This window comes from Hevea brasiliensis, chromosome 2, assembly GCF_030052815.1.
Source record: "Hevea brasiliensis isolate MT/VB/25A 57/8 chromosome 2, ASM3005281v1, whole genome shotgun sequence".
NCBI classification, from domain to species: Eukaryota; Viridiplantae; Streptophyta; class Magnoliopsida; order Malpighiales; family Euphorbiaceae; genus Hevea; species Hevea brasiliensis.
This window is the reverse complement of record NC_079494.1, coordinates 92,073,359-92,099,464: the sequence shown is the minus strand read 5'-3', so window position 1 is coordinate 92,099,464 and position 26,106 is coordinate 92,073,359. Positions and strand designations below refer to the sequence as shown.

Genomic DNA, 26,106 nt, shown 5'->3' with positions numbered 1-26,106 from the left:
TCCATATTGAAATAATTTTAATGTTAGTTTATGTAATTTTATAAATAAAATATGTATAAATTTAAAGTTATTATTTTTTTATAAAAATTTATATTTTATAAATAATTGAAATATTAACATATAATAGTAATTAATTATTACCTTAAATGTGCTTAATTCCATCATAGCAGAATGAACTTGGCAAATCTTTGAAATTGTACCAATAAGCAGCAATTAAGCGATAAGAACTGCATTAAAAATTCAATCCCTTAATTAACACAAACATAACATCTCATCTGGAAGGGCAATTGAAAACTAAAATTTATTCAGAGGATGTCGCTTCCTGGAGCCTGCCGAGCTTCAACACGGGCAGCCTTCCGGTGATAGTTTTTATGACCTCCAACTGCCTGCCCTGTCAAAAACCTTCTTGAGCACAAATTACATTTATATTTCTTCTCTCTATTGACTACTGGTGCTACTGAACTTGAGCCCTTTTCTTCCCTATCTCCAGCACCACCTTCTTTAGTCCCTAATTTATCAAATGGCACTTTCTCCATCTTCTTGTTCCTGTTGTGGCTTGCGATGTGGGCTCCAAGTGCTTGGAACTTATTGAACACCTCCTTGCAAGCATAAGAATTCTTCAGATCAACCAATTCTGATAGGTTTTTGAACTTTTTCTTCTTCTTCATGGGCATCTGCATCACTCCCGTACTAATGCATCTCTTCTTATCACTATCTATAACATTAAGTGCAGAGACAAAATAAGAGTTGCGTACCTTTTTTTCCTTTCCCCTTGTGGTCTCTTGGAAAATCTTTGCTTTCCTAGTTCCATCATCAAAGAGGCTACGAATTGTTTGAGGCATCTACAGATTAGCATGAGACAAAGAAGGAGGAGAAGAACTTTTGTCCTTGAGTGCTAGATGCTGAGAGTGTTGTATAGAATCCGCAGTGGAATCAATAATCTTGTCGCTATTATAATAAGTTTCGATGGAAACCGAAGAGTTATCCATGCAATCTTTGTTCACCACTATGAGCTTCTTGTTACTAGAATTGTCTCCTGTGAAAATGGATGAGGTTTGGCATTGGGTGTGTGTGTGTATGTGTATATATATATATATATATATATTTACACACACACACATGCTTAGATAGTAAGTAAGGTTATAGAAAGTACCATTCTTGGTGGTGGGACCTCTAAATCCTATCCCTATAAGATTGAGAGAAAATTTGTTTAATTAATAAGAATTTTTTTTTCTAGATTGAGTTATTATGGATTCAAAATACAATATATATAATAAAACTCATATAAGTAAATAGATCCAAATATTTATATTTTAAATTCATAATAAATTAAATTTAAATAAATTTTCTTCTTAATTAAGCGGCATAATAGTGATCACATCATATTAATTTCAATTTTTTTACCAATCCAGGCTGGTTGAATCATCATTTTCTCTCAATTCAAGAAACTCTGACAATCCTATCTAGTATTTCTCTCTCTACTATCCACGGTGGATATTCTCATTTCCTTCCATTTCTTCATATTTTCCTTATTTTTTTTTTTTGTTTCTTTTCTTATATTAAAAATCAAAATGCCCAAGTTCTTTTAAATAATTTCTTAGTTGTCATACAATCCATCTGTAAATTCAATGAAAAAATGAGTTTAATTCATATTCTTAATCTTTATTCTATTTTTTCCCGTTGAATTTTTAATATTTTGATTTTTCTTTTTGCATAGAATATTTTGAAAATAACTAGTATTTGAAGCGTATGTATTGTACATACATCAAATAATTCATAACACAATTATTTTATATATAATTTGCATATAAATGTTAAATATCCATATTGAAATAATTTTAATGTTAGTTTATTTAATTTTATAAATAAAATATTTATTAATTTAAAATTATTATATTTTAAAAAAAATTATATGTTATAATTAATTGAAATATTAATATTATTTTAAATGTAATAAAATAAAAATGTGATATAATAATAAGTCATTAAAAATTGAAATCAATAAAGATGTTGTTTAAAATTTAAAATGATAGACTAATTTTGCCTACAAATTAACTCATGGTATTATGTTCATTTGATGTGCCAAAGCATGGCAAATGTTTAACTTTCTCAACTTGGTTCTCGACTCATGTTGAATATGTGCATGGGATCTTGAATATGCATTAGGGGTGTGAAAGAGATAAACTTATTTGGGCATAAGAAAACTAAGCCTAAATAAATCCATCTTGAGTAACATGTGTTGGGTTTAATGTGCTATCTTAAAAGATGCAAGTATAAGCGCATCAACGAGAGTCTTGTGGGGCATGTGTGGGCTACCAAGAATAATTCAAGATTGACCAAGTTCAATCCAATTTATGTTAAGGAAGTCTAATTGCACATATGGGCTTAATTTAATTAAAGTCATGTACATGGACTTAGGTGTTAATGGGTTGGAATTGTTAAGATAAGTCCAAGAAGAATTGAACACCAAAGTGGGATATAGATTGGTTGCATGGGAGGTTTTGACTTTTCAAATAAGCACTTTTAGAAAAGAAATATAGGGAGAATCAAATCTAATTTAAAGAATCACTTTTTGAGGAAGTTAACTTTTTAATATTCTCTCTCTCTCTTTTTCTAATTCGTCCAGCTTATTCCTTATACACAAAGGATTTGTTTTATTATGCTTATTTGTTTTACTTTACTTATTGTAATCGGATTTCCTTTTACTTCTTATTTGAATTATGTAAGTTTGGCTATAAACAAGTCATTCTCTAATTGTGTAAATAGACAAGTTTTGAGATTAATGGAATTGAAGCTTTATGCTTATTTCCCTTACACTTATCTCTTTTAAAGAGTGTTGTGTGCTTGAATCTTATCATTATTCTTATGTGGTGACTTGATTATTGAACACCTACCATTTTCTGATGTTGGAATTCCTATCGTTGATGAGAATTTTTAGGAAACTTAGTTTTTCATGGACAAAGGAAATAGTGGTAAATTCTATGTGAGTGCACTGATGTGTTAAAGATGCATATATGAATGATTGTGTCATTTATTTTTGCCAAGTAAAGGGTTTAAGTGTGTTTTTGGATAGAATGAACTTCGACAGCTAAAAGTTGGACTTCCAGTAGCCAAAGTGCCCTTTTTTAGTTGAGATGTCCTTTCAGACAAAATAGACTATGGTATACTAAAGCTGGGCTTTCGACAGCCAAAAGTCCCATCATTAGTAGGCGTGTAAATAGCCCATCTTGATTCATAATTTCAAAGAAAGAAAAATTTTCTCTCTCTTTGCAACTGTTGCATGCAAAGGATTGGATTTGAGTTTTCTTAGATATCTTATGCTTGGATTTTGTTAGGAAACTTAAGGTTCAAGAGCTAATTATAAGTTTTCTCTACCAACTCCTCCAATGAAAGAAAGGTATTTCTCACTTTTTCAATTTCTTTTAAATAATCAAAATGATTTTAAGTATGTTTACTTGAGTGAGTTCTAGTAGTTGGATTACATGTAAGAAAAGAGTTGGATGTAAACCTTTTTGAATGTTTTAAGAGTTTTGCTTGTTAAGTGTGTTATCAATTTTCCACTGCATGTTCTTTTATGGGGTTCTTGGTAAGTTTAGAATACTTGTTAGGCATGAGGTGTTGGGTTCTAAGTTACTTAAAATTTGAATGAGCTACGTTGATGTGTTTTTGCTTTTGATATTTTTCTTGATTAAAGAGTTAAAAATCTTGATTCTTGATGGATGATGGATGATGGATGATGGATGCATGTAGCATCCTTGAGAATTTTTAAGTGTTTACATGTGTTTGATGTGTGCTTGTTGGGTTAAATAAGGTTTTGAGAGCAAAAGAATGTAATTTTTGAAGGTTTTGGCAACTTGGGTTTTTGTAGAATTCGAATTGGAAGTTCTAGAAATTCTTAGGTTCAGCTGTCGAAAATTATAGTTTTAGTAGTTAGAGCAGCTGAAGCTTTTCCAGAGTTTTTACAGTTTAGAACTTTGATAGACAAAGTTTTTAATTTTGGCAGCCAGAGTCGATAAGCTCAGGACTTCAACAGCCATAGCCTTTACTACCCAAAAAGGGCATTTAAGGCTTTAGACTTTGGCAGCCGAAGTTCCTTACTTCAAAAGCTAAAGTTTGTTTTGTAACACCCCTATTGGCATAGCCTGGTACATTTTACTATTCCGGTGACCGGTGTCGGTCCGGATAAGTAAGAGAAGTAAAATCACATCTAAGACACCTAGATAAGCCTTGAACACAAATAATTAGTAATTGCCAAATAATTAAGTATAAAGAAGAAAAAAAAAGTAAAAAAGTTAAATGAGCCGGGAGTCACAGCGATGGGTGACCTTCCCGGAAAATGACTGCGAGGTCAATCATAACCCAAATTCTGAACTAGAAAATGTGACGCCGCGATCCTTAGGACTATTACGAACACAGTGGAAAAGAGAAAATCACAAAAAAGAGTTGTTACGCAGGTCAAATAATTAGGTCAGGGATCTGGAAGAAATAATGAATAACTTGTAAACCAGATTTAACCAGCGAGGGGCAATTTGGTCAATGGAAAAATAAATACAAAAGAAAAAGAAAATTGAAAAAGTTTATTTACATCATGCTTACATCACTAGGATGACATCATCATGATGTCAAAACTAATTTTAATTTTCCTACCTAAATTGACCAAGTCAAAAGCATTTTTAAAGATATAATGTGACACCTCTTACCCGTCTACAGTATATCCGAGTAAGTTATGTCACACGGTGTACCGGAACACTATTTTATCTTAATTAATTTTTATCATAGTTTTGAATATAACTTGTGAAATATAATTCATTTAAGTTATTTATTGAAATTATAATTTATTTGAGGTTCCGAAAATTTTATAGAAAATCCGGCAGAGTACCGGCTAAAAATGGAGAAAACAGTTATTCGAAACCTGTGAAAAACACTTCCAATAATCATATTCAATCATCTCAAACTCCAATATCAAAATCTCAACATTTTTCAATTTCATTTCTCAATCATTCATCTCATGTGATAATCATGTATAAATCACAGATAAACATTCACTTTTCCATTCACAAACACAATTCTCATTATTTACATGAACATCAAAATATATTTCATAAGTTCAATTACATATGAGAAAATAAAAATTTGTTACAAAATATCAAAATGAAACCTAGTGTCCTACCAATGCACTGAAGATGGTGAGGTGACACGGACACTATGCAGGGCTGCAGAATGGACTCACCCAGTCTGTGGTCTACTGGGCTCTCGATCAGCATCTCCAGAACCTACGCTTGGCAAAAGCAACGCGCTAAGCAATAACCCTTAGTGGTGCAACAATAAAATAAAAGGAAATAGCAGAAAATAAATATATATTGAATGTATCGATGTTTTACTGGTTTTGTACTTGTTATAATCATTTATTTCGTTAACTTTATCCACTTTCATTCTTTTGGTTGCCCAAGTAACCTATACTGGACGACTGGACTGGATAAATGGGTATACTGGCGCTGGGTATCTAGTACCTCGGGCCGTCACACCATCGGTCACGTATGCATCTCTCGGTGTGCAACAGAACAGCTAATAAGCTGTAATGACAATAGGCACAAGGCCAAAAATCAACACAAGGTCGGAATGGCTAAAGGCCATAAAATCACAGAATGACATAATGCCATGTGCAGTACTGCTAACTGAACCCTATTGGCATGCCAAACTATCCAACCCAATCTTGTTAGCTATACTAGGGCATTTGATACTTTTGAATTCTTTAATTTTTGAATTTCAAGTTTTGGTATCACTATTCACCTCATTGGTCAACAAAAATGTTGACTTTTGGATAGAAAATAGGTACATTGATTTTAACACCCCCAATGTACCACATTTTGCATTCAAAACTTGTTGGAATTAATCATCAATACCATTTTTAAGCTTAGAACTAAGGGATCAGAATTTTCAGTTTTTGTACCCTAATTTTACTGTTCTATTAGTGACTGTTACAGTGGGAATTTAAGGAAATGGTAAACATGAAAGTTGTTCCTTATTTTGTCTATTTGAATTTCCTTTTTTGAATCACTCAATTTGGAGTTTTGTAGCTCCAGTTATGGTCCAAAAACCACAGCTGGACGGATTGCAAAACTGCAGAATTGACCATATCTACAGCTGATGAGCAAAGGATCGCCACTGCCTTGTTGGATAGGTTCTGGTCATAATTTGGGGTAGGTTTCTTCATGAAAGTTGTTTTTCTATATCTTATCTTGTTGCTGTAAACATTTCAGGTCAATTTGGCCATTCTATAGTGAGTTATGGCCAAATGAACAGTTGGTCATTCTGCAGAATCTGATTTCAGGGTATCCGGATTGGGGCCAATTTTTGGTCCACTTACTTTGGTCTTTTGGGCATAGTTTCTTCAGCAAAATTGTGCCATTTTATGTCTAGTTTCATGTCCAATTGGCCAAACACCAATTGAACCTACACAGCCAAAGTTATGGCTGTCCAAGTGGGCTGGAATCACAGCCTCACCTGCTGCCCTCACCAGGCAGCATACCATTTCAGTTTGTAACACTCTAGTTCACTTCAAATTATGGTCAACTTACCTCAAATGGTCACTAATTGACCATTAGAATGTTCATTCATCATTTCATAAGCCAAGTCCAAATTTCACTCCCAAACCCTAGCTCAAATTCAAGGTTCACACAAGTTACCTTAGTTAACTAACTAATTCATTATCCTTATATTTATATACTTTAAACATGATCTCTAGTTCACTCCAAGTCCATCAAAAACACTCAATCTTGTTCCTTCCTTAGGGCTGCCGAATTCTAGGATATACATACACATAGATTTTATCCACTTAATTTACAAATTCTTACTTATTTTAGGTTTCTAACATGGAAAAAAAAAAGATGTATGCATAATAGGCACTAACCTCTTATAGTGCAGAATTTTCCCAAGCTTGACTTCACTTTCTTTCCTTTTTTAGGCTGCCTAGAGCTTCCTTAGAGTGTGTGGATAAGTTTTAGTGAAGGTGACTTAGGGTTTTGGGGTGAGGTTTGAGAGATTTTCAAGCTTGAATGAAGAAGAAAAATGGAGGATTTCCTTGGCTATGGTGCGGCTGGAATTTGGGGAAGAAGATGGCTGTTTGCTTTTTAATTTCTTTGGTCTTTTTTTGTCTCTTTTATTAGTTAATTAAATGGTTGTTTAATTGTGATTGGTGGGAACTTTTAAATGACCTCATAATGATGTCATTATTTGCATTATATTGATTTTTTTCTTTTCTTTTCTTTTCTACTAACTTTAAATTAGTTTTTCATCAATATTAATTCATATTTTATGTCATAATAATTATTTAATCAACTGGACAAGTCGGCAAAAAATCACCTCTGAAGGCGAAATGACCAAAATGCCCTCCGTTTGGCTTAACGGGACAAAATTGTCTGTACCAATTGAAAAATTTTTCTAAATATTTTCTTGGCATTCTAATGCCATAGGAACCTCAATGACCCTTCTCTGGAGTCCCAAAAATTATTTTATAAATTTTTCCCCGGGTCTAGGGCTCCTAGTTGCGAGAACCGTAACTTCCCTTTGGGTTGCCCATTGCTTGGGCACCGGCTCATTTAACTTGGTTGTATTTTATTTCTAAAATTTTTACTAAATTTTTCTTATTAATATTGGAGTTAATTATGGTTTCTCACTTTAGTTAAAATATTTTTCCGAACGTTCTAGCTGTCCGGACTGACACCGGTCACCGGAACAGTAGAATGTACGGAGTTGCTACCAGGAGGGTGTTACAACTCTTCCCCTCTAATTTAAATTTCGTCCTCGAAATTTACCTGATGCAAACAGTTGAGGGAACTATTGCCTCATCGTTTCTTCACTTTCCCAAGTTGCCTCCTCGGTGTTGTGGTGCCTCCAAAGCACTTTCACCAGTGAAATCTGCTTATTTCTCAGCTCTTTCACTTCCCAAACCAGGATCCGTAGAGGTTCTTCTTCATATGTCAAATCCGGTTGTATTTCAATTTCTTCCCTGGAGATTACATGTGAAGGATTTGAGCGGTATCTTCTGAGCATGGACACGTGGAACACATTGTGGATCTTGTCCAGCTCTGGTGGTAAAGCTAGCCTATAGGCCACTGGACCCACACATTCAATGACTTCATATGGGCCAATGAATCTAGGGCTTAACTTACCTTTTCTTCCAAACCTCAATACCTTCTTCCACGGTGATACCTTGAGGAACACTTTGTTGCCAACCACATATTCTATTTCTTTTCTCTTCAGGTCGGCATAAGATTTCTGTCTATCTGAGGCAACCTTCAGATTGGCTTTGATTAGTTTCACTTTTTCCTCAGTCTGTTTCACCAGATCTGGCCCCACCAGTTTGTCTTCGCCCAATTCAGTCCAGCACACTGGAGTTCTACATTTCCTCCCATATAGTGCTTCATACGGGGCCATTTGGATACTAGTTTGGTAGCTATTGTTGTATGCAAATTCTGCCAGTGGGAGGTATTTATCCCAACTTCCCTCAAACTCAATGACACAACTCCTCAGCATATCCTCAAGAACCTGACATATATTTCATGTCATTGTTATCATTTTAGTTCAATAGTTGTATTAATTCAATTGGTTCGATTGTTTACCTGGATTACTCTTTCGGATTGCCCATCCGTCTGAGGATGGAATGCTGTGCTGAAGTGGAGTTATGTACCCAAGGACTCATGCAACTTCTTCCAAAATCTCGATGTAAACCTTGGGTCTCTATCAGATATGATGGAAAGTGGAATTCCATGCAGTCTAACTATCTCACTGATATACAATTCTGCTAACTTCTCCAGTGAGTAGTCAGTCCTAACTGGCAGAAAGTGTGCTGACTTTGTCAATCTATCCACTATCACCCATACTGCATCATGTTTCTTCTGGTTGAAAGGTAGACCACTCACAAAATCCATGGTGACCCGATCCTATTTCCATTCAGGTATGCGTATAGGCTGTAGCAAACCTGATGGAACTTGATGTTCTGCCTTGACTTGCTGACATGTCAAGCATTTAGTCACATAGTCAGCTATGTCCTTCTTCATACCAGGCCACCAATACTGGAGCTTCAAATCATGATACATCTTTGTACTTCCTGGGTGCATAGCATATACACTGGTGTGTGCCTCTTTTAGAATATTGGCCTTCAATTCCCCATCATCTGGTACACACAGTCTTCCTTTGTAATACAGACACCCATCTGCTTCCACCCCATAGTCAGTTGCTTTTCCCTCTGAGATTTTGCTCATAATAGCCATTAGCTTCTCATCTATTTTCTGCCCATCTAAAATCTGCTGTAACAGGTTTGGCTTCACTCGCAACTCAGCCAAAATAGCTCCATCTCGAATCAAAGTTAGACGGGCATTCAATGATCTCAAAGCTGTGATGGACTTTCGGCTTAAAGCATCAGCAACTACATTTGCCTTCCCAAGATGGTAGTCAATTACACAATCATAGTCCTTTAGGAACTCAATCCATCGCCTCTGTCTAAGGTTGAGCTCCTTCTGTGTTGGCAAGTATTTTAGGCTTTTTGTGGTCTGTGTAAATATAGCACTTTTCACCATATAAGTAATGCCTCTATATCTTTAGTGCGAAGATAATTGCTGCAAGCTCTAGATCATGGGTACGGTAATTCTATTCATGTGGCCTTAGCTGCCTGGAAGTATAAGCGACCACCTTCCCCTCTTGCATTAATACACACCCTAACCCGTTATGAGAGGCATCACTGTAGACCACAAAGTCCTTTCCTAACACTGGCTATGTTAACACTGGTGCCTCTGTCAACATAGCCTTCAACTTCTCAAAACTGGTCTGACACTTGTCATTCCAGTCAAATCTGACATTCTTATGTAACAACTTGGTCATTGGAGCAGCTATTAAGGAAAATCCTTTCACAAATCTTCTGTAATACCCAGCTAGCCCCAAGAAGCTTCTGACCTTAGTTGTATTCCTGGGAGGCTTCCATTCCATCACTGCTTCTATTTTCTTGGGATCCACCCTAATCCCATCAGCTGACACTATGTGTCCAAGAAATGCAATCTCATTCAACCAAAAGTCACACTTGGACAACTTAGCATACAGCTTCTTTTCTCTCAGGGTTTGCAGAACAATCCTCAAATGCTCATCATGTTCTTCCCTGGTCTTGGAATACACCAAAATATCATCAATAAAGACCACTACGAACCGATCTAAGTGTGGATGGAAGATATGGTTCATAAGGTCCATGAATGCCGCTGGTGCATTTGTTAGGCCAAAGGGCATCACTAGAAACTCATAATGCCCATATCGGGTCCTGAATGCAGTCTTTGGCACATCTGCATCTTTCACCCTCAGCTGATGATACTCGATGCGAGATCAATCTTAGAAAATACTCTCGCTCCTTCAACCGATCAAACAGATCATCAATTCTAGGCAACGGATATTTGTTCTTCACGGTCACTTTATTCAATCGCCAGAATCGATGCATAGCCTCAAAGTCCCATCCTTCTTTTCACAAACAAAGATCAAGCTCCCCATGGTGACACATCGCGTATGAACCCCTTATCAAGCAACTCTTGCAACTGAGTTTTCAACTCCCTCAATTAAGTGGGTGCCATCCTATAAGGAGCAATGGAAATGGGTGCTGTACCCGGCAGTGTCTCAATAGCAAATTCAACTTCCCTTTCCGGTGGTAAACTGGGCAATTCTTCAGGAAATACCTCTGGGAAGTCTCTTACTGTGGTTATATCACTCAGGTTTGGCTTAGCCTGCCTAGTAACCACCACATGTGCTAGGTAGGCTTCACAGCCTTTTCTCATCATTCTTCTTACAACTGTGGCTGAGATAACATTGGACAAGAAATCTGTCCTTTCCCCCACAACTGTGATCTCATTACCCCCAGGAGTTTTCAAAGAGATTCTCTTCAATTTGCAATCAACTATTGCCTGATGATGTGACAACCAGTCCATTCCCAAAATCGCGTCAAACTCGTGGAAGGGTAACTCAATCAGGTCTGCCAAGAATTCATACCCTTGAATCCTTAACGTGCAACCCTTGTATACTTTGTTCACCACTACACTGTGGCCCAATGGATTAGTGACCAGAATGTCTTGGTCACTCTCCCCTACTAGTATCACCCTTTCTACGGGTAGGTTGATGCAGATGTATGAATGAGTGGATCCTGGATCCACCAATGCATGCACAGATGTATCGTAGAGGGAGAACGTATCCCTGATGACGTCCGGGGCATCTTGCTCCTCCTGAGCTCTAATGGCATAGGCTCTGGCAGGTGGTCTGTTATTAGGCCTCTCTGCTGGCTCAGATGCAGGCCTCTGTGATGGTCCCACTGCGTCAGATTTGCCAGATTTCCTACCCCTTTGTGGTGCAGGAGCAGGTCTGTCTGCTTGTGTTGGAGCAGCTGTAGTAGTTCTTGTTAGTAGTATGCTCTAGAGCATATCATTTAGTATGTATCTTGTACATATTTTTATTAATAAAAGGCATTTCCACTTTTTCATTTACATAATATATTTATGTGTAATAGAAAAGGTCCATTGATATTTTGTTAGAAATATTATTCTTAAGTTGTTAAGAATATGAGTGACAATATTTCTAGCACGAAGTATCATAAATAGGTTCACAATCGAGGATACTTCATAATAAGGACATGACTTATCCAGAAAGATTGTATTCATGTTTGTTCCCAAGTTATTTATATGAGATATAAATAAGATGGAATGGTGAGTCTCATGCCATATAACAAACATGATAGGCACTTATAAATGATAAGTAGGCCGAACCAGTGACACTTATGACAAGCACATGGAGTTTACTCTTGTCAATGTTTTGTCATAAATCATATCAGTGCATATAATCTTTAGACCTGAGATAGCACAGTTATCTTGTATATAGGTAGTTCGAGTTTGATACTGCTTTCATACTTGTATTGTGTATGGGTATATGGGCATGTGTTGGCTCCTACTAGTTATATATGGAGGTAGGTGTTGATCAAGATGGAATCTATTCCTCTAAGTAAATAGAGATAAAATCCTATGTTCATTTAATTGTTCTTGATGTTTCAAGTTCCTGGCCAGGACAGATAGATTTATTCAGAAAAGAGTTTCTGATGAGAAAATCCTTTTAATCAAGAACTGGAATTAAAAGAGAACATAATATTCATAGCAAATGGAGTTTGACATAAACCATGACTCCAACTTGAGTTGGGATTTTGTAATAGAGAGATTCTAGTGCATGGTAACATATGATTATAGGTTCATTTAAGGTAAACCTTATTACTAATTGGGTGGCCATGGCATGTTATGCTAGGTGTTAACCATGGTCCATGAGGTTCATAAAATGATTTAGAGAAATCATTTATGGTAAGAAAGAGTTTTGATGATATTAAGAGTTGATATCATGTCTCATTGCCAATTAGTGATGAGCCTAGTAAGTCACACACATACACAAGTTATCACCTAATTAAATATGATTTAATTAATTAAATATGATTTAATTAATTAATTAAAGAGTTTAATTGATTAGTTAAATAGGTTTGGTTTGCAATTAGTTTGCAAAGTCCCTAGCATGACTTGAAACCAAATCTAGATTATTGGATGTATAATATAAGTTAAATTTATATTTAAAGTGTTTAAATATGAATTTAATTAATGAGAAATTAATTAATAGAGATTAATTAATTAATTTATATTTGATATAAATTAATTAGAAGAAGAAAAATAATTATTTTGGGTTGAGAACTCAAAATTAAGACACAGGGGCATTTTGGTCATTTTGCAGTGTGACACGTGGCACCGTGAGATGGTGACACATGGCATAACACATAAGCTTGACAAATGTTTTTTAATCATGTAAGATGATTAAAATCAAGATTAAATATAGGTTTGACACTTGGCACAATGTGATTGGGTCACTTAAACCTAGAGCTAATCAAAGGGTGACATGTGGCAAGGGTTTAATGTGTCAACCTAGCTATTTAAGTGTTGTTATGAGAAAATAAAATACAACCAGCAGCCACACTCCTTGGTCACGCCATTTTTCAGCCCTCCCTCTATTCTTCTTCATCTCTCATCAATTCAAAGAGATTGGCCATCAATCTCTTGAATTAAGAACACTAGAAATTGTTTCTAGTGTCCTGTTTACATCTCTAATCTCTTAAAAGGCAGAACTTGAATTTCTAATTAATAGAAAAGGCTTTAGAAGCTGTTCAAGGGCTGCCATAGGTGTTCTTGGTGTGGACAAGCTAGAGGGACAACATCTGGTGTCCTGAAGATGAATCTCAAAGGCGCAGACACGCTGTAGTGCATCAAGAGGTTAGTGTAATCGTTCTTGATTTAATCTAGGGTTCTAAAATTAATCTGATTAATTTTAAAATCTTAAATGGCAAATACAGATCCAAAAACATATTAAAAGAGTTTTAATATGTTGTTTATCATTGAAATCAAATAGATAAAAATAAATCTTGCATGATGCATGTGATCCTAGGTGAAAATTTTTGAATTCAATGATATAAACTTGTGTTTTTCACGATTCCGTTCCTTCAGTTCTGCGTGGACAGTTCTTCAACTGATGCTCTGTTGACCCACACCTTAAGCAGGCACCAGTCACTCTCCAACACTCCCCCTTATGCCACTTCAGGCAGTGTGGACATGCAGAAGATGCTGGGGCTGGTCCCCTGAACCCCATCCCTGGAGAGCTGCCCACTGATGGTGTGGACTGACCTCTCCTAGGGGTAAACTGTGGCCTGGGCCCCTGAGACTGACCCTGACCTTGTGGCTGACCTGAACTCTGTGCAGGTGGACCCTTGAACTTCTTCCCAAATGCAGGAGATGAACTAGACTGACCTGGGCCCCTCTTCTGCTGTCTCTCCCTTCTAGTCTGCTCACTGATTCTTACTTTTTCAACCTTTATTGCAGCTTCCACTAACTTAGTGAAGTCGGTAATTCCCAAGGCAGTGATCATGATCTTTATGTTGTCATTTAGTCCCTCTTCAAATCTCTTACACCTTTCAGCCTCATTAGGGACTATCTCCCTTCCGTAGCGGCTCAATCTGACGAATTCCTTCTCATACTCGGCCACTGACAGCTGTCTCTGCCTCAGATTAATGAACTCTCTTCTTCTCTCTTCCAGGTATACACTACCCACATATTTCTTCTTAAATTCGGAGAGAAAGAAGTCCCAAGTTACTATTTCTGGCTGTACTTCACTGGACACAGTATCCCACCATTCATATGCATCGTCTTGCAGCAGAGATACAGCAGCTTCTAGATTTTGCTCTGGAGTGCAGTGGAGTTGTTTTAAAACTCTGCCTGTTCTGTTCAACCAATTTTCGGCTGCAACAGAATCATCTTCTCTCTTGCCAAAGAAGTCCACTGCTCCAAACTTTCTCAATTTTTCCAGATGTGATTTTGGTTGTGGAGGTGGTGGTGGTGGTGGTGCTGGCATTACCCCAGCCATTTGTCTGAAGAATTCGGCCATTTGCTGGAACATGGCCTGTGGAGGCTGAGCAGGCTCTGCTTGAGCTGGCGGAGCAGGTTCTCCCATACCCCAGCCTCGCCATCGCAGTGGAGCATGACTCTCCACTTCCTCCTCAACTACTCTCTGTGATGTAGGGTCCATATCCTATTCAAAATAAGAAAGACAAACAGATCTGCATTAGTGTCACCTCGACTCTTACAAATGCAATGCATGGTATGGACTCAATCTAGGACCAGAAACGCCTAAACCGTGCTCTGATACCACTAAATGTGACACCCCTTACCCGTCTATAGTATATCCGAGTAAGTTATGTCACACGGTGTACCGGAACACTCTATTTTATCTTAATTAATTTTTATCATAGTTTTGAATATAACTTGTGAAATATAATTCATTTAAGTTATTTATTGAAATTATAATTTATTTGAGGTTCCGAAAATTTTATAGAAAATCCGGCAGAGTACCGGCTAAAAATGGAGAAAATAGTTCTTCGGAACCTGTGAAAAACACTTCCAATAATCATATTCAATCATCTCAAACTCCAATATCAAAATCTCAACATTTTTCAATTTCATTTCTCAATCATTCATCTCATGTGATAATCATGTATAAATCACAGATAAACATTCACTTTTCCATTCACAAACACAATTCTCATTATTTACATGAACATCAAAATATATTTCATAAGTTCAATTACATATGAGAAAATAAAAATTTGTTACAAAATATCAAAATGAAACCTAGTGTCCTACCAATGCACTGAAGATGGTGAGGTGACACGGACACTATGCAGGGCTGCAGAATGGACTCACCGATCTGCGGTCATCGGGCTCTCGATCGATTCTCGAACCTACGCGTGGCAAAAGCAACGCGCTAAGCAATAACGCTTAGTGGTGCAATAATAAAATAAAAGGAAATAGCAGAAAATAAATATATATACTGAATGTATCGATGTTTTACTGGTTTTGTACTTGTTATAATCATTTATTTCGTTAACTTTATCGACTTTCATTCTTTTGGTTGCCCAAGTAACCTATACTGGACGACTGGACTGGATAAACAGGTATACTGGCACTGGGTATCTAGTACCTCGGGCCATCACACCATCGGTCACGTATGCATCTCCCGGCAGTAATGTACCTAATAAGTCAGAATGACAATAGGCACAAGGCCAAATATCAACACAAGGTCGGAATTGCTAAAAGCCATAAAATCACAGAATGGCATAATGCCATGTGCAGCACTGCTAACTGAACCCTATTGGCATGCCAAACTATCCAACCTTGTTAGGTATACTAGGGCATTTGATACTTTTGAATTCTTCAATTTTTGAATTTCAAGTTTTGGTATCACTATTCACCTCATTGGTCAACAAAAATGTTGACTTTTGGATAGAAAATAGGTACATTGGTTTTAACACCCCCAATGTACCACATTTTGCATTCAAAACTTGTTGGAATTAATCACCAATACCATTTTTAAGCTTAGAACTAAGGGAGCAGAATTTTTAGTTTTTGTACCCTAATTTTACTGTTCCATTAGTGACTGTTACAGTGGGAATTTGAGGAAATGGTAAGCATAAAAGTTGTTCCTTATTTTGTCTAGTTGAATTTCCTTTTTTGAATCACTCCATTTGGAGTTTTGTAGCTCCAGTTATGGTCCAAAAACCATAGCTGGCCGGATCGCAAAACTGCAGAATTAACCATATCTACAGTGCAGTGAACAGTGACTGCCACTGCCTTGTCGGATAGGTTCTGGTCATAATTTGGGGTAGGTTTCTTCATGAAAGTTGTTTGTCTATATCTTATCTTGTTGCTGTAAACATTTCAGGTCAATTGGGCCATTCTATAGTGAGTTATGGCCAAATGAACAGTTTCATTTGGTCATTCTGCAGAATCTGATTTCAGGGTATCCGGATTGGGGCCAATTTTTGGTCCGCTTGCTTTGGTCTTTTGGGCATGATTTCTTCAGCAAAATTGTGCCATTTTATGTCTAGGTTCATGTCCAATTGGCCAAACACCAATTGAACCTACACAGCCAAAGTTATGGCTGTCCAAGTGGGCTGGAATCACAGCCTCACCGCCGCCTCACTAGGCAAAGATACCATTTCAGTTTGTAACACTCTAGTTCACTTCAAATTATGGTCAACTTACCTCCAATGGTCACTAATTGACCATTAGAATGTTCATTCATCATTTCATAAGCCAAGTCCAAATTTCACTCCCAAACCCTAGCTCAAATTCAAGGTTCACACAAGTTACCTTAGTTAACTAACTAATTCATTATCCTTATATTTATATACTTTAAACATGATCTCTAGTTCACTCCAAGTCCATCAAAAACACTCAATCTTGTTCCTTTCTTAGGGCTGCTGAATTCTAGGATATACATACACATAGATTTTATCCACTTAATTTACAAATTCTTACTTATTTTAGGTTTCTAACATGGAAAAAAAAAAGATGTATGCATAATAGGCACTAACCTCTTATAGGGCAGAATTTTTCCAGGCTTGACTTCACTTTCTTTCCTTTTCTAGGCTGCCTAGAGCTTCCTTAGAGTGTGTGGATAAGTTTTAGTGAAGGTGACTTAGGGTTTTGGGGTGAGGTTTGAGAGATTTTCAAGCTTGAATGAAGAAGAAAAATGGAGGATTTCCTTGGCTATGGTGCGGCTGGAATTTGGGGAAGAAGATGGCTGTTTGCTTTTTAATTTCTTTGGTCTTTTTTTGTCTCTTTTATTAGTTAATTAAATGGTTGTTTAATTGTGATTGGTGGGAACTTTTAAATGACCTCATAATGATGTCATTATTTGCATTATTTTGATTTTTTTTCTTTTCTTTTCTTTTCTACTAACTTTAAATTAGTTTTTCATCAACATTATGTGACACCCCTTACCCGTCTACAGTGTAGCCGAGCATGCTATGCCACATGGTGTACCGACACCCTCTATTTTACCTTAATTAATTTTTGTCAAGGTTTTGAATATAGTTTGTGAAATATAGTTCATTTATTGAAATTATAATTTATTTGAGGTTCCGAAAATTTTATAGAAAATCCGGCAGAGTACCGGCTAAAAATGGAGAAAACAGTTCTTCGGAACCTGTTAAAAACACTTCCAAAATTTGTATTCAATCATCTCAAACTCCAATATCCAAAATCTCAACAATATTTCTCAATTTCAGTTCTCAATAACCTTTTCATTTCTCAAACATCCATTTCTCATAATACTCATATACAAGCAATAAATAAATGCTCAAATTTTGCATTCATAGTCATAACTTTCATTATTTACATGAACATCAAAATATATTACATAAGTTCAAATACATATGTGAAAGTAAAAAATTTGCTACAAAATATCAAAATGACACCTAGTGTCCTACCAATGCACTACAGAAGTTGAGGTGACAAGGACATCGTGCGGAATCGCAGGATGGACTCACCTACCTGTGGTCTACTGGGCTCACGATCGGGATCTCCAGTACCTACGCGTGGCAAAAGCAACGCGCTAAGCAATAATGCTTAGTGGTGCAATAATATAATAAAAGAAAATAGCAAGAAAATAAATGTGTATAGAATGTGTATGCTTTCTTTGTTTGGTGTTGGTATATTCATTATTTCATTAACTTTGTTCACTTTTATTCATTTGGTTGCCCCAAGTAACCTACACTAGACGACTGGACTGGATAACGGGTAAACTGGCACTGGGTACCTAGTACCTCGGCCGCCACACCATCGGTCACATATGCATCTCCGGCAGGTAATGTAACGGCTAACAAGTCAGAATAATATCAGGCACAAGGCCAAGTCTCAATACAAAGTCAGAATAGCTAAAAGCCATGAAATCACTTAATGGCATATCGCCATATGCAGTACTGCTAACTGAACCCTATTGGCATGCCAAACTATCCAAACCAATCTTGTTAGGTATACTAGGGCATTCGATACTTTAAAATTCTTCAATCTTTGAATTTCAAGTTTCGGTGTCACTATTCATCTCTTTGGTCAACTAAAATGTTAACTTTTAAGTAGAAATTAGGTACATTGGTTTTGGCACTCTCAACATACCACATTTTGCTTTTAACACTTGTTGGGATTGGTCATATTTACCATTTGTAACTTAAAACCAAGAGGGCAGAAAATTTTAGTTTTTGAAGCATATGTTTACTGTTCCATTAAACACTGTTGCAGTGGGAATTTGAAGAAATGAAAAACATGAAAGTTGTTCCTTATTTTGTCTAGTTGAATTTCCTTTTTTGAATCACTCCATTTGGAGTTTTGTAGCTCCAGATATGGCCCAAAGACCACAGCTGGCCGGATTTCCATTATGTAGAAATTACCATATCTACAGTAGCATGAACAGTGACTGTGATTGCATTTTTGAATTGGTTCTGGCAATAATTTGGGGTAGGTTTCTTCATGAAAGTTGTTTGTCTATATCTTAAATTGTTGCTGTAAACATTTCAGGTCAATTGACCATTTCTACAGTGAGTTATGGCCAAATGAACACTGTTCATTTGGTCATTTCTGCAGGTGCTGTTGCAGGGTATCCGGATTGGGGCCAACTTTTGGTCCTCTTGCTTTTGTCTTTTGGGCATGGTTTCTTCAGCAAAAATGTGCCATTATAAGCCTAGTTTCATATACAATTGGCCAAACACCAATTAGACCAACACGCCAAAGTTATGGCTGTGTAATTGGACTGGATTCTCAGTCCCCATTCTGCTGTCTTTAGGCAGCATAGTCATTCTCTTTGCCAAGCCATTTTTCAGTCCAATTTATGGTCAACATACCTCAAATGGTCACTAATTGACCATTAGAGTGTTCTTTAACAGTTTCATAAGCCAAGTCAAAGTTTCACTTCTCAAAACCCTAATGTCCAACTCAATTTACCCATAAACCTCAATTAGCACACTAGTTCAACATCCATGCATATTCATACCTTAAACACCATTTCTAGCTCACTTTAAGTCCATTAAAACAATCAAAACCATTCCTCTATTAGGGCTGCCGAATTCTATGGTGGACATACACATGAATTTGTTTCATTTATTTCACAATTTCTCATCCTTTACAAGCCTCAATCATGGAATTAATGAGTCTTAACTACATATATGCACTAACCTCTTGTATGGAGATTTTTCCCAAGCTCAAAACTTCACTTTCCTTCTTCTTCTTGGCTGCCAAAAGCTTCCCCAAGTGATATGGTCAAGGTTTAATGAAAGGGGTTAGGGTTTAGTGGTGTAACAAAGGGAGAAATTAAGCTTGATTGAAAAAAAAAATCAATGGAGGGGTCTAGGGCATGTTTCGGCTGGCTTTTGGGGAGGGAGATGGCTGCTACAATTTTTGTTATTTTGGTCTTCTTTTAGTCTCTTTTATTTGTTAGTCAATTAGTTGCTTAAGTGTGATTGGTGGAAAATTTTAAATGACATCACAATGATGTCATAAATAAGTCTTTTTCCCATTTTCCTTTCTTTTCTCCACTACTCATTTTCAATTTAATTTCTAGTAATGTTTATTCATATTTTATGTCATATTAATTATTTACTCAACTGGACAAGTCAGCCAAAAATCACCTCTGAAGGCGAAATGACCAAAATGCCCTCCGTTTGGCTTAACGGGTCAAAATTGTCTGTACCGATTGAAAAATTTTTCTAGGTATTTTCTTGGCATTCTAATGCCATGGGAACCTCAATAACCCTTCTTCGAGTCCCAAAAATTATTTTATAATTTTTCCTGTGGTCTAGGACTCCTCGTTGCGAACCGCAACTTCCTCTAGTTACCCATCGCTAGGGCACCTACTGCTTAACTTGGTTGTATTTTATTTCTAAAATTTTTACTAAATTTTTCTTATTAATATTTGAGTTAATTATGATTCCCGACTTTAGTTTAAATATTTTTCCGGACGTTCTAGCTATCCGGACCGACGCCGGTCACCGGAACAGTAGAATGTACGGAGTTGGTACAGAGAGGGTGTTACACATTAATTCATATTTTATGTCATAATAATTATTTACTCAACTGGACAAGTCGGCCAAAAATCACCTCTGAAGGCGAAATGACCAAAATGCCCTCTGTTTGGCTTAACGGGTTAAAATTGTCTGTACCGATTGAAAAATTTTTCTAAATATTTTCTTGGCATTCTAATGCCATAGGAACCTCAATGACCCTTCTCTGGAGTCCCAAAAATTATTTTATAAATTTTTCCTGTGTCTAGGCTCCTAGTTGCGAACCATAACTTTCCCTCCAGGTTGCCCATCGCTTGGGCACCGGCTCATTTAACTTGGTTGTATTTTATTTCTAAAATTTTTACTAAATTTTTCTTATTAATATTGGAGTTAATTATGGTTCCTCACTTTAGTTAAAATATTTTTCCGAACGTTCTAGCTGTCCAGACCGACACCGGTCACCGGAACAGTAGAATGTACGGAGTTGCTACCAGGAGGGTGTTACATATAAAATATCTAAAAAAAAAAGAAAGGAAAAATCATTTTAGTCTTTTTCTTCTTCATTGCCGCCCCACCTCTCTCTTTCTCTCCATTGAAGAATTCCATGAAAGCTTGAATCCAAGCTTTCTTTCAACCACTTAACCCTACTTGACCCTAAACTAAACCATAAAAACTTGTTAGTTCAACTTAAGAAAGCTTTAGAGGAAGGAAAGAAAAGAAGAAAAGGAAGAAATTGAAGAGTTGAACTTGAAAGTTAAGGTTAGTGGTTTGAATTGAAAATTTATTGTTTAATACTTATGTTTTTAGTGTAATTAACTTAGATCTTAACTTAAAATCAAAAGAAAATAATTGTTTAGGGATCAAAAAGGAAATTTTGGCCAGCCTTAGTTAGGTTTGATGTGAATGATTTTGAGGTGTTTGAATGGTTGTTTAGGTTGAGTTGTGTATGTGAAGTATGGATATATGTTTTGAATGCATTAGATTTGAACTCTATGTGATTAGGATTTTGAGCATTTTGGAAAATTGGAGAAAAAGTTGAGAATTGGTCAATTGATGCTATTAACCTTATTTGAGTTCAGAAATGGTCAATTGTGACCATTTGTGGTGTGTATGAATTGTTGGAAACAAGTTCCATTTCGGATAGGTTAGGGTCTATCTGCAGGCAGCTTGACCTAGGTCCCTTTTAGGGACCAAAACTAAAAATTTAACAACCCAATTGGTGTGATGACAATTAGGAATGAAACTAGACACAAAATGGACCATTTTTCACTTAGGAATCATGCCCAGAAAGTGACCATAACTTAGTGAACAATTAGGCCAAATCTAGAATTGGGCACATTAACCTGTACAAAAATGACCAAATGAACAGTAGTTACATAGATGACCATAACTTGGTCTAGGAAGGTCCAAATGGCCTGAATGTTATACCGATAGAAAGCTGAGACATAGCCTTATAACTTTCATGAAGAAAACAAACCCAAATTTTGATCATAACCTATCCAAAAACTTACCTGTAGTCAGTGTACAAAAATTACCATTATCCAGTAAATGCCCAGAATTCTGGATAACACCAAATCTGGCTAGCCATGTTCAAATGGCTATAACTTGGGATGCAAAACTCCAAATGGAGTGATTCAAAGAGGGAAATAAAGCTAAGACAATAAGGAGCAATTTCTATGAAGAAAATTTAGCCAAATTTTAACAGCAACTTAACCAATGGAACAGTGCAAAACAGGTCATCAAATTTGAAATTTTGAAATTTCACCTAAGAGACTTAAAATTTGAGGAAATAACCTAAACTAACAAATTAGGCACCCAAAATGTGGTATGTGGGTGTAATTGGAATCCCTATACCTATTAAGCATAAGAAAGTCAACAAATTGACTTGAATAGTATCGTGAATAGTAACTCCAAAATGAAAACTTCCAAGAACATTAGTTTAAGCATATTGGGGCTAGAATTAAGTATATGTGGATTAATTATTGGATTTATTATGAGATAAGATACTGAACACTGTAAATTGCGTGTTCCAGCTAAAAAAGACCTGGAAAAGGATAGGGCAAACTGAGTCAAGGCCTAGAGGCGACTCACATCAGGTTTGTGCATAATAAACTTTAATTTATCATTTTCTAATTGAAAACTTATTTAGCTATGCATTGTGAATTAGTTGTACTAATTATGAGTTTCGAGAAATGCTGTGTTGCCATTTTATGAATGGAAATTTGAATTGAAAATTAATTTGTGTTTTGCGTGAAATGATTTAATAACTTGATTTAAATTGTTTTTTATTCACACTTGGCATGGCAATATCACTATGTTCCTCCTCCATTTATGGGGTGAGTTTGACTATATTCCTCCCTCTCTGGCTTGCCAGTCTGAGGTGAGTTTGGATGAGTAGTCATTAGCTAGCTAGCCACCTCCCACATTGATTTTGATTAGTGGGGTGAGTATGCTTTGTCGTGGTGTACAACACGGCATGTTTGGAAATTTTGTGTCATGACCTTAGTTGTGTTATTGATTGGCAACACTATGATTAAATTGTTTGATCAAATTTGTGTTATATTAAGCTATGAAAATTGTGAAATATTTAAATTGTGATTTGTTATAAATGTGATTTGAAAAATTGTGAAATTTAATTGTGAAATATTTGAACTGTGAATTAATGACAAATGTTTTATATTTTTCATTTTATATTTTATTGTGCACTACTGAGTATTTTTATACTCAGCGATATGTAACACCCTCCCTGTAGCAACTCCGTACATTCTACTGTTCCGGTGATCAGTGTCGGTCCGGATAGCTAGAACGTCGGGAAAAATATTTAAACTAAAGTGAGGAACCATAATTAACTCAAATATTAATAAGAAAAATTTAGGAAAAATTTTAGAAATAAAATACAATCAAGTTAAATGAGCCGGTGCCCTAGCGATGGGTAACCTAGTGGGAAGTTGCGGTTCTCGCAACTAGGAGCCCTAGACCTAAGGAAAAATTCATAAAATAATTTTTAAGACTCTAGAGAAGGGTCATTGAGGTTTCTATGGCATTAGAATGCCAAGAAAATGCTTAGAAAAATTTTTCAATCTGTATAGACAATTTTGGCTCAATAAGCCAAACGGAGGGCATTTTGGTCATTTCATTTTCAGAGATGATTTTTGGCCGACTTGTCCAGTTGAGTAAATAATTATTATGACATAAAATATGAGTAAATATTGTTAAAAATTAAATTGAAAATGAGTAGAGAAGAAAGGAAAAGAAAATGAAAGAATATGCCAATTTTGACATCATATGATGTCATTAAACCCTTCTCCACCAATCACATTTAACCAAGCCACTTAAAACAAATAAAAAGAGGCAAAAGGAGGTAAAAAATAAACAAAAGCAATCTGCTTTCTTCCTCAAGAAAAACCAGGCGTCACCCTTCCCACCCCAACCACCATGAAAGCTTAAGGTGAGCTTGAAATCACCCTCCAAACCACCTCAAAACCCTAGTCTCCCTTCATAAAAACTCATCCTTACACCTAGAACAAGCTTTGGACAGCAAAAAGAAAGGAAGAAAGTGAAGTTGTGAAGCTTTGGAAACTGCCTAAGTCAAGGTTAGTGTCAAATTCTTCTAAAAATTTTGTGTATGGCTGCCATTGAACATGATTTTGGTGTTGTAAACCATGGATTGTATGTGTATGAAAATTTTAGTTGTTGGAGTTAGGGTTTGAGCATGAAATTGAGACTTTGATCATATAATGATGAAATTGAGTTTGAATGGTCAATTAGTGACCATTTGGTTATTGGTAAACAAGAAATGAAGTGTGTTTAGTGATGGGATTTAGGTTTAGTGTGGCTGCCCTAGGTGACCTGCAGAATTGGACATGAGTCCAGTAGGTTTGGGCAGCAATAAATTGAATTGTAGAGGTTCAATTGGTGTTTGGCCAATTGGACATGAAACTAGACACAAAATGGCACAACTTTGGTGAAGAAACCATGCCCATAAGACCAAACCAAGTGGACCAAAAGCTTGCTCCAATCCGGGTGACCTGCAGTCTGTTTCTGCAGAATGACCAAATGAACAGTATTTGGTCATTTGGCCATAACTCAGTGTAGAATGGTCCAATTGACCTGAAATTTTACCCACAACAAGCTGAGATATATACCAACAACTTTCATGAAGAAACCTAACCCAAATTATGACCAAAACCTACCCAACAAGTGAGTTGAAGTCGCTGTTTACTGCATTGTAGATATGGTCAGTCCAGAAAATTTCAATCCGGCCAGTTGTGGTTTTAAGACCATAACTTAAGCTAAAAAACTCTAAATGGAGTGATTCAAAAAAGGAAATTCAACTAGACAAAATAAGGAACAACTTTCATGTTGATCATTTTTCCAAATTCCCACTTTAAAATTGACCAATGGAACAGTAAATACAAGGCATAAAAACTGAAAATTCTGCCCAACTAACATTAAGCTTAGAAATGGTATTGGCAACCAATACCAACAAATTTTGAATGCAAAATGTGGTATGTTGATGAGATTAAAACCAATGTACCTATTGCCTATGCAAAAGTCAACATTTTTGTTGATCAATGAATGGAATAGTAACACTAAAACTTAAATTCCAAAAATTGTGAAACTTAAAAGTGTGAAATGCCCTAGTATACCTAACAAGATTGGTTTGGATAGCTTGGTATGCCAATAGGGTTCAGTTAGCAGTACTGCACATGGCATTATGCCATTCTGTGATTTCATGGCTTTTAGCCATTCTGACATTGTGTTGAGACTTGGCCTTGTGCCTAATGTTATTACAGCTTATTAGCTGTTCTGTTGCACACCGGGAGATACATATGTCACCGATGGTGTGACGGCCCGAGGTACTTGATACCCAAAGCGCTTACCCGCTTATCCATCGATCGTCAGATAGGTTACTTGGGCAACCAAAAATGAAAGTGGATAAAATTAATGAATAATGAATATAACAAGTACAAAATAAGTAAGACTACAAATACTCAATGAAAATTTATTTGCAATGAGACATCGATACATTCACTGCATATTTATTTTATGTTATTTCTTTTTATTTTATTATTGACACCACTAAGCATTATTGCTTAGCGCGTTGCTTTTGCCACGCGTAGATTCTGGAGACACTGACCGAGAGCCTAGTAGACCACAGACTGGGTGAGACCTTCTGCAGCTCTGCATAGTGTCCGTGTCACCTCACCATCTTCAGTGCATTGGTAGGACACTAGGTTTCATTTTGGTATTTTGTAACTAACTTTTATTTTCTCTTGTGTAATTGAGACTTATGTAATGTATTTTGATGTTAATGTAAATAGTGGAAATTGTGTTTATGAATGGAAAATTGAGTATTTATTTGTTGCTTATATATGAATACCATGAGAAATGAATGATTGAGAAATGGAAATGTTGTTGAAAAATATTGAGATTTTGATGGTTATTGGAGTTTGAGAATGATTGGAAATGATTATTGGAAGTGTTTTTCACAGGTTCCGAAGAACTGTTTTCTCCATTTTTAGCCGGTACTCTACCGGATTTTCTATAAAATTTTCGGAACCTCAAATAAATTATAATTTCAATAAATAGCTTAAATGAATTATATTTCACAAATTATATTCAAAACTATGATAAAAATAAATTAAGGAAGAATAAAAATGATTGAGATAAAA

General features: G+C 36.1%; 1 protein-coding gene across 1 annotated transcript in view; it reads right to left on the bottom strand.

Annotated features, from left to right (window-relative positions):
* Nucleotides 1–305: 305 nt before the first annotated feature.
* Nucleotides 306–26,106, bottom strand: part of LOC131177923 (zinc finger protein ZAT5-like) — a 56,231-nt gene continuing 30,430 nt past the window's right edge. Inside the window, exon 2 of the mRNA XM_058143102.1 lies at nucleotides 306–842. Within this exon, the coding sequence (XP_057999085.1) occupies nucleotides 306–842 (537 nt within the window). The remainder of the gene's footprint in view (nucleotides 843–26,106) is intronic.